The sequence below is a fragment of the Ciona intestinalis genome, chromosome 8, assembly GCF_000224145.3.
Source record: "Ciona intestinalis chromosome 8, KH, whole genome shotgun sequence".
Lineage (NCBI taxonomy): Eukaryota > Metazoa > Chordata > Ascidiacea > Phlebobranchia > Cionidae > Ciona > Ciona intestinalis.
The window spans coordinates 1379065-1389386 of record NC_020173.2 but is presented as its reverse complement, the minus strand read 5'-3'; the positions used below and the strand labels follow the sequence as shown (position 1 = coordinate 1389386).

Sequence of the window (10322 nt, the reverse complement as noted above, 5' to 3'; positions counted from 1 at the left end):
CACAGTAGTACTGGTATTGATTGCTTTGTAAGCATTTTTCAATTGTACAAAACAGACACAAATATTATTCTGTATGTGGCGTGTGCATGTTCCTTCAGAATACAAAACTGTATTTTATTTTTAGCAGCATATCGTACTATAGTGAATGAAATAGAATATAGTTGGGTGGGGGAAGACGGGACACCTTCTGCACATAATATCCAAATATAATTCCCGATCGTGGTTTAAAATATAAACAACTGTATATGGGAGTTGTCAGATTACAGTTTTATAACTTTTTGAAAGTTTTTTGTTTAGTACTAAATTGGATGAGAAAACAGAATGAAAAGTTGTCCCTTTTTGTTTTTACCCCAAGCTGCTATATGTATGTTACAATTTTTTTAAAGTCTATCAAAAATTTTTGACCTGCCTGCACCACTACATACACATACAGCTATTCGATAATTACTTTGTATATATTACGTTAAATCTCAGGTTGGTTTCAAAAGGTGGTGGCCTAATGGGTATGGATTGCAAACTCTGTATAACATCTCTGTTTACCATAATTCATCTGGCCATGATATGACTTACAAACACTTCAGGTATGCTTGTTAAAAATATTCAATAATTATATTAAAAAGTGAAAAATTGGAAAATATGTTTGCGTAATTATGTCAAAACTACAATTTTTGGTCATTTATTGTTGGAATAGAATGCTAGACGACAACCAACCAAAAACAAGCTACCTGTCACAACTAAATTTTGACATAAAACTTTGACGAACAAACAAATAATTCATTGGCAATCATATAAATATACGAGGAAATGTTAGCAACAAACAGAGAAGCGGCAGAGAACCCCCTATAAACCGGTAAACAGATCACAATGGTTTCTTTTTCATTCTAAGCGATACAAATATACAATTATTATTTATTATTAGAATAGCATGCTGATTCCTGTCTAATAATGCCTGGTAATTTTTTATTTTTTTTCACTTACAGATTTGGCTTCCGAAAAGTAGAACTGGTTCAAGAAAAGATTTCTAACGACAGTGGTTTAAGTTTTTATTTCCGTATTAACGATATGCCCGTGTTTGCAAAAGGAGCAAATTGGATTCCAGCAGATGCATTCAAAAACAGAATAACTACTGAAAAGTAAATTTAAATGATAAATACTAAATAGGCTACTAGTTTAGTCTTTATGTAGAAACCCACCGAAGACCGAACATTTAAAAAATAAATGCTTTTTTACACATTTATTCTCATTGCAAAGGGCAAAACAATTTTTGATTTGCCATGTTTAGTAATCGTAATACAATTATTTTAACAGGATTGAATAGAAAAAAGATTGTTTTTCTAATAATTTAACAAAAAAACAGTCAAATTTTTGTATTTAAGATTTTAACTCTATTTATTTAACACATATCATAAGGCATATACAGCGTAGTTATTTGTAAAATGCTAGCACACATTTCCATGCAGGTTGGAAAACGTGCTCGGCTCCGCACGGGATGCCCACATGAATATGCTGAGAGTGTGGGGTGGTGGGGTGTATGAAGATGATAGGCTGTATGACATAGCTGACCAATATGGAATAATGCTGTGGCAGGACTTCATGTTTGCTTGTGCTATGTACCCAGCTTCACGTGAATTCCTATCTAATGTTACACAGGTAATCAATAACACATATAAAGACATTTTTTGACTAAAATTTTTCACTAAAATGTTTTGAACTTGTTTTTATAACATTATTGGTGTTAATTTCTGCGTACTACTTTTTTTATGTTTGATTACTTTATGTATAAGTGAAATGTTTTTGAGTTTGAATATTTTACATATTTAACTGGTTGTGTACAAATTATTTGATAGTAATTGTGGTGCGCATGATTGACCCTTACTTGACCCCATGCTTGAATAGGTTGTAAAGCAATTTAAAAATTTCTGTCCCAAACTTTAGTAAAATAAAAAAGACAATAAAGTTTAAACATTCTAACTAATACCTTTTCCTACATTTCGATATTCTTACAATTTGCTCAGTAATTCTAAGTAGTAGACTTGCTTCTATATCAGTTAATGTGTGTCCTAAATTTTTTAATTTTAAGTTTTTTGGTGTGTGTGCCAGACCTGAACCATATTAAATTTTGCGCACTATAGGTTCAAATTCTCATCCGTAATATGTATCTGTTTGTACAGTGAAGTCGCACAAACAAAACTCTACTATTAATTAACGTTTGCTACTTACCTTACGCAAACAAACAAAAAACACAACGCTGCAGGCAGACATCTATTTTAAACTACAAGGCAAACTACCCCACACACTACCTATTACTTTTTCTTCTACGTTTCTTTGCTTAATGTTTGTAAATGTGACAAAAAAATGTAAATTAAAATATTTTTTAACAGAAAAACATTTTTTTTTCACTTTTAGTCACTCAGTCTAAACTTTAATTTATTTTTATTTATCTTTTTTCAGGAAGTTCTTAACCAAGTCAATAGGTTGAAACACCATCCCTCCATAGTTATATGGGCAGGTAACAATGAAAATGAAGCTGCATTATCAACCAACTGGTACAACACATCAGATAACTTTGATAGGTACAAGAAGGATTACGTGGCACTATATGCAGGTAAAAAAAATTACATATATATATAAAAAAAATATTTTGGACTTGTTATGAAAAAACTTAGTGTAATCTGTTAACATTGCATCGTATTGATTTATGAGCAACTAAAAGCTAACTGAAGTGCCTTGTCCCACCAAATGTCTTTTAGTAGTTGATTTATATATTATATTTAAGCTTTTAAAGATTTAGGCTAAAAGAACCTGTTACTCAGTCATATTTCTAAATTGTTTATGTAGTGGTTGAAATTTTAACAGTACTAAGAAAAAATAAGTAACATGTAACTTTCTAACACTCAAAAGTCCTAAAAACCAGCCAACTGTAGTTGACCATATGTTGGGTGCAACAGCCACGCTTTTTAATTGAAACGCCTTCTCTCGCTTTTTATCCACCTCGTGTTTTAACTATTGTTGTTTTGCTGTTGATTCCCTTCTCTTCGGTCTTTAAATAACATGATCTTTGCTATTATATTCAAAGAGTTAAATAAAAAATTTGTTTTGTTATAACCTTTCTTCTCATTCTATTTTCTCGTCCCATTTGGTAGTAAATAAATAACATTCAAAAATTATAAAACCGCATCCTCTCGACTCCCATAGACCGTTGTTATTGATTTAAAATACGGTTCGGTATTTGAATATTATGTGCTAAACGTGTTCCATCTTTCCTCACCCTACTATACTCAATATAGAAAGAGTACTTTAAACTCTTATAAATCAGGTGCTAAGAAAACCTAGCAAACAAAAATCAAGTCCAACCAATAGTTGTATTAGCGAAATATATTTCGCCTAAATGGCATCGTCAGTTTCTTATTCAAACAGAAACATCTTTTTCAAAGGAATTTTATTCTATACTAAATCCTTACTGTATTTCACTTAACAATACCTGTTCAACTCTATGAGCATCAGATCAGGGTGAGATTCTCGAAACTACCAATTAAACCCCAAACTTGCATTGTTTTATACAGAGTAACAAGCTTTTAATCCCCACAGACACTATTCAACCCATTGTGAATAAACTGGACCCGACCCGTCCTTTTCTAACTTCAAGTCCCACTAATGGTAAAGAAAGCACAGAGGAAGGTTATGTGGCAAAGGATCCGTACAGTGTCCATTATGGAGATGTTCATTATTACAATTACAATGATGATTGTTTGGATTGGACAAAGTTTCCAAAAACCAGGTGTGTAAGGTTTGCTATACTGTATATTGTATTTGTAGTATGGACTATGGTTGATATATTTTGGTTTGATGGCCATTCTATGGCAGTATTGAAAACCTAAAGCTTTGAATTTTAGAAACGTATATTTTTAATTTATACCAAAATCATATTTTGGAGTGTTATTTTTGAGGTATTATGCATAAAGAACTGTTTTTCTGTTAATTACTACTTTTCTAGGTTATTTAAAACAAGTTTTTCATTATTAAGTTTAGGCTATTTAAAACAATTTTTTAGGTTTTCATAAAAATTTTACGAAGTTACTGTGACCAGGGTTTTTAAAATTTAATTTTTATTTAAATCCTGTAATAATGTCAATTTTAACCAAACTTATTTTTTTTCAAAAGATTCGCGTCTGAGTATGGTTTTCAGTCCTGGCCTTCATTTGAGGCAGTTCAACGAGTTTCTGAGCCCAATGACTGGACCATAACATCTGATTGGTCAGAACACAGAAATCACCATGGCGATGGTAACAAACAAATGCTGAGTCAGATTATGATGCATTTTCAGATTCCTGACTCAGCAAATACCACTCTGGATTTTATCAACACGATATACTTAACTCAGGTTTGAAATTTGATTCAGAATTCATTTTACTATGATATTTCATTATTTTTCTTTGTATTTACTGGTATCTTCCAATACAGTGACAACAATTTTATATCAAAGGTGGCTGTACACAGTATCCCGAATTTGTCCGTTTTGTCCGGATTTCGCTGCCACATGCTGAATTGGACACGGCTTTGCATTTGACTTCGCACGCCGGATACTGTGTGCAGCCACCTTTATCCGAGCTTATGGCTATTTTTTAAATAATTATTTCATTTTAAGTATTTTAAATGTTTTTTTTTAAAAGTGTTGTTACTTTCATTAACTTATAAACTGTAGTTTGCTAACTTAAAATAAAGCCCAGTTTGCTAAAAAGCAGTGTTTTCAATGGTTTGTATTAAGTGACTACTAATTTTATTTGTGGCAATCTTTCAGAAATTTTTTTTAAAAAAACAGAAATATTTTTTAATTTTTTAAAAAGATTAAAATGGTCAAAATATATTTTTCTCGTAACAGCATAAAATTCACCCATTTCTTTCCAGATTATGCAAGGTCTATGTTACAAGGCACAGACCGAATTCTACAGAAGAAGTAGAAATGAATTGGTGAATGGGACAGGGCATACTATGGGTGCATTGTACTGGCAACTCAATGATATTTGGGAGGCACCTACATGGTCATCAACAGGCAAGTGTGTTATAAATGGCGCAGTGGTTATCGCGCCTGCCTTTGACCTGAAGGCATGGATTCAAGGCTCGTTGCTGCTACTATAGTGGGCGTATTTGTCCTTGGGCAAGTCACTCAATGGCTTGTTCCAACCCACTGGTCACTAAAGCATTGTTTAAATTACAACCATACAGAAAAAAAACGCAAACAAAGTTACATATCCGTGGTAACTCGTAAGCTGGTACTTGGTGTATAAAACAGAGCACATGTGTTATAACATGTCTTAATTTTCAGGCACTTCTATTGTATCTGACTTTATATTTTTTTTAAATAACTTTCAAACAGAATACGGAGGCAAATGGAAAGCACTTCATTATTTTGCAAAGGATTTTTTTGCCCCTGTTGCACTAAGTGCATATGATGATGATACAGTTATGGAGGTGTACGCCATGTCTGATGTTTCCAATAACATTTCTGACACTGTAGTGGTCACGATTCGAACCTGGTCAACTTTTTCTTCTGTTGGCACGTTCTCACAGCAAGTTACAATACCGGCTCATACCGCGTTGAACCTGTTCCAGGAGAGTGTTGGAACACTTTTGCACTATGGAAACTGCCCATACAAAGTTTGTGGATTTTGAGATAACTTGTAAATTATGTGATTATAATACCTTTCATAATTAAATACATTTAAAACCATACTTTAATCTCTTTGGTTTTAAACTCTTTACATTGATCAAATAGCATTTTATTAATTTTCTGATTTTTACAGATTATAACAAACATCTCCTGATACACCTTCCTGAAACGCATATTTTCTTCTGTTTTAATTCTTTTGAACATCCCTATACTAAAATAAGCATACCATGTAAGACAGTGATGAGTTTAAAACTGCATAAATAATAGTTTTTTTCCAGGAACTCTGCTACATTTCTGTGAGTCTACTGAACTCTACAGAAGTACCAGTGACCCACTTTTTCCCCGTCCCATTTAAGAACATTGATGGATTATCAAAGGCAAATATAAAGGTAATTGGAATGTGTAGAACTGCTGTCTAGAGGAAAAAGCGTAAACTTATTTCAAGTTCAGTGTAAAGTTTATTTATTATACTAAACTAAGGGATGACTAGAGTCACTGCTAAGGTATGTTAGATGAAGGAAACATATACAAAACACTTTACAAGACAACTGTAAAGTACTGAAAGTGATTGCAACATCGTTGCGCAATATACCACGTGGCATTAAATAGTAATAGTGATAAAGTGTGATGTTAATGGCTGCAATGCTAATGTAAGGAAATAAGGGTATGTACAATAATTGTCCACTAGCACTTGTTTTGGGTGATACAGTTGTTTGAATATACTAGGATTTTTTGATAAACGTGTTACTTTGGTGTTTTATACCATCTTTTATACTAATATAGGTGCAATCTGTTGTAATGACAGCACAAGATATTTTCACTGTTAACCTAACATCTGATGTACCCGTTCTATTTGTGTGGTTGGAAACACCTGGTATTAAAGGTATTCTTCTGCATTCTACCATTTCTATAAATAGAAATGTAACTTCTGGTATAACAGGCTTATTAAGACAGTACCATTATATTACAACTCTATATTGAATAAAAGTAACTTTATCCTCGCGTGGCCGGAAATCAGAAAACGACAGTCATTATAACACGGGTGTTTATACATCTCGTGCTAGGAGTTATGTTACTTTGTGGGTAATTATTTTGGGGGGATTTTTTACAAGTGGCTGATAATTTGGAAAACCCATTAGTAACCACTGGGTTGGAGTAGTTGTTGTTAATTGTATTGCCCAAGGACACATACGCCCACAATGGTAGCAGCGAAGAGCCTTAAATCCACTACCTCTGGGTTACAGGCAGGCGCGCTAACCAACTGTGCTACGGCACCATTATATTTTAAAAAAGATGTATGTTTGTTTTACACCTACTGTTTTTTTGTAAATTTATTACTTCTGCTTGGGTGTAAGATAGTAGCCTTCATAACAGCACAGGATCTTAATAATATTATTTTTTATATTTATATTTCTAAATAATTTTTTTTTCAGGACGCTTTTCTGAAAATGTTATAGTAATGTACAAGTCTAGTTTTAACATTACATTTTATGCCTGGGAATCTGGAATAACAGCAGAAAAACTGAAGTCTGTAATTATCATCACTTCATATAATGATATGCACCAAGTTGACAAAGGTTTGTGGAACAGTAGAATTATATTTAGCGATGGTTATAACTTGTCAAAGGTTTTGAGAGTGTTTTTCTTTTACTTAGGAATTTGTTAAGCCTTTTGTACTTTAGTGCTTTCATAAACACAAGAATATGTATTTTTTACACAAAAATGCGTATAAATAAACACAAAAATACGTATTTTTCTTTCACTTATGCATTTGATCAGCCTTTTGTACTTTAGTGCCGTCATAAACACAAAAATACCCATTTTTTAAAAGATCTTTTAAAAGATTACCAGTTTTTCAAAAAAGCATAATGATGTTTTTTTAACAGTTCCTCTGAAAAAAAACAGTAAAGATATAGTAGTGGTGGTGTACGAGAAATGGTCTTGGCTTGATAATGACACTGCTAAACTTACATTTGGAGTGATAGGCATGTTCTTTATTGTGCTGGCTGCTGTCCAAGTCACCTGTCTTGTTATGCGGTAAGTGCCGTACACTGTCGCACAATGGTTAGCTTGTCTGCTTCACAATGGCTTAGCCACCTCCTAGGTTATGGGTTCAAGACTTGTCACCGCCACCGTTTTGGGTGTATTTGTCTATGAGTGAAACAATTAATGGGGATGCTCAATTCAAGTGGTCAATAATTTGGTTGTCTAATTTGTCAAGAAAACAAATCAGCAAAGTTACGCATGTGGTAACATGTTAGCTGGCGCAAGGTGTATAAAACAAAAAACCCTGTTATAAGGACTGTTCACACCACAATACATTTCAATTTTAAAATATTTTATATTTCAACAATGTTTTAAACTTTGATGTAAGAATGCACCCACAAAACAGTTCCATTGTAAAATGTTCTTGTTATGTCTAGATCACAAAGTTTAACAAAACGCTTGCTAATATTATAATGCCTAAAATATATCTAATGTTTATTTTATACCCAGTTTAAACACTCCGAATAAACATCGGCCTATTAAGCGCCGATCAAGCACCAACAACAACAACAAGAAAGATTCTCTTGATAAAACCAGTAATTCAAGTACAAGTTCTTTTTCGTCAGCGGGGTCGGAGTCACTCCAAGTTGATAATGAAGCTATGGCTTTTCTTATTCAGTCAAAACGGGGGTACGGTCATCAAGCCAAGAAAACGGAGATTCGCTTTTATGTTATATAGCAAATTAGTTAACACCTTTTTGTTCACTGACCTATTCTGTTATGTGGTGATTTTTGCAGTAAGTTTCATTTGTCATAACTTGAATGCACTTTACAAGGTGTCATGCTGCACTGTTGCATTTTTTTGTAATTTCTTGTACTTCATTGCCAATTTATGCATTAACTCCAGGTGAAAAGCAACAGTGTTACTCTATTAGTAATTTTTTTGTTCGAAATCAATTTTCTCTTGATTGTGTAGTTAAAATTAAGATTGTAATAATTATGTTTAAAAGCATAAATTGTCTCAGTTGTGTCGACTTTAGATAACTTAATGAAGTGCCATTAACTCCTAGAATAGTATGTTATACGAATAAATACGATTATAGTATAGCTGTAAAGAGCAAATGGAAATTACAATAGAAAAAGGAACGTGTTCAGGTAAGCACATGTTATAGGAAGATCATGAGGTTTATAACAAACTATAACATTAAACGATGTATAGCTTTTATAGCCCATGCAATATTTAAAAATAAAAACATATGGCGGTTTATGAGTAATAATATTGTCATAACTTTATCAATTGGCAACATTCCAAAAAAATATGTTAAAACAGAAGAGAAGTTATTTGACGATTCGCTAACAGGGTATATGATGGGACAGTTAACAATCCTTGTTATTTTTGAAAATTGAATTTATTAATTATTATTATGGACTTAGTTAACACGAAACGCTTTAAAAATCAAGTTCGCCATTAATTCGAATTAGCACGCGAGCCACTTTTTTTCGTGGAAAATGTAGTATAGTGTGGTGGGGGAAGATGGGACACCTTTAGCACAAATTATATAAATATCCTGATCGTGTTTTAAACAACTAACAACGGTCTATGGAAGTCGTGAGGACAAGGTTTTATAATTCTTTGAATGTTCTTTGTTTACTACCAAAATGTACGAGAAAATAGAATACAAAGGTGTCCCATCTTCCCCCATCCTACTATATTTTCTTTAAGGCAACGGCATTTATTCCCAGGGGATCTTAGGTAATAAGAGTGTGCTCGTAGCGCTTAAATTAAACAGGGTTTGGGCCAATAAGCATTCATTTGTGAGCATATTCGCGATAAACACAGCGTTTACAAATTATGCCTTACAGTCTCGGTTTGAAGTTTTAGACAAAAGAACAGAGTCAGAATAAAGTAAAACTGGAAAACATAAAAACGAGCTGTACCATAGTTTATTGGGGGGAGATGGGACGCTTTGTCATTCTATTTCCTCGTCCCATTTGGTAGTGAACAAAGAACATTCAAAGAATAATAAAACCGTATTTCCACGACTCCCATAGACCGTTGTTAATTGTTTAAAACACGATTATGATAGTTGGATATGATCTACTAAAAGTGTCTCGTCTTCTCCCACCATACTATATTAAGCAAATATATTCGCCATGTTTATTCCAGTAAGGTGCTGTAAGATAGCGCCTCTACGTTCGTATGTTTGTGAATTCTCTACGACGATTGTATAATCTACTTATCATCATTACAAATCATAGAGAATCACAGACATTCCATCGCTTTTATGTAATTCAAAATCACATGCAGCTGTTATATTTCTCATGTCGCACCTGTTCAGTTTTTGTTCAATGACGTAGGTTCATGCAAAGATTCAGGATTCTCTGCTGTCTGTACAGATGTGATAGCCACCATGTTTTTTAACGAAAATGGGTATTTCTTTGTAATATAAAGAATATAGAAGGTATTGTTTTAGCCGTTTTATTTACTTCTAAATGAAAACAAAATAGGCTGTTCGCGACTGCTATCTAGTTCGTACATAATGCAGTTTCCTTTGGAGCAGAGTCGGTATATAAACATTTATACGGACTCTGGTTCGGAGTATTTAAAAAGTCGGTAAATCCGTTCGTCTAGTGTTGTTTACCACAGTTTCGAGATACAAAATTCCTT

At 33.1% G+C, this 10322-nt stretch overlaps 1 protein-coding gene across 1 annotated transcript in view; it reads left to right on the top strand.

Annotated features, from left to right (window-relative positions):
• The window catches only part of LOC100175290 (beta-mannosidase), an 11891-nt gene extending 3134 nt beyond the window's left edge, over nucleotides 1-8757 (top strand). The window contains exons 7-19 of the mRNA XM_002125741.5: nucleotides 475-581; nucleotides 981-1133; nucleotides 1461-1650; nucleotides 2452-2605; nucleotides 3589-3778; nucleotides 4162-4381; nucleotides 4906-5050; nucleotides 5375-5655; nucleotides 5947-6057; nucleotides 6452-6551; nucleotides 7102-7245; nucleotides 7555-7705; nucleotides 8165-8757. Of these exons, the coding sequence (XP_002125777.3) occupies nucleotides 475-581; nucleotides 981-1133; nucleotides 1461-1650; nucleotides 2452-2605; nucleotides 3589-3778; nucleotides 4162-4381; nucleotides 4906-5050; nucleotides 5375-5655; nucleotides 5947-6057; nucleotides 6452-6551; nucleotides 7102-7245; nucleotides 7555-7705; nucleotides 8165-8393 (2175 nt within the window). The 3' untranslated portion in view covers nucleotides 8394-8757. The remainder of the gene's footprint in view (nucleotides 1-474; nucleotides 582-980; nucleotides 1134-1460; nucleotides 1651-2451; nucleotides 2606-3588; nucleotides 3779-4161; nucleotides 4382-4905; nucleotides 5051-5374; nucleotides 5656-5946; nucleotides 6058-6451; nucleotides 6552-7101; nucleotides 7246-7554; nucleotides 7706-8164) is intronic.
• Nucleotides 8758-10322: the final 1565 nt, after the last annotated feature.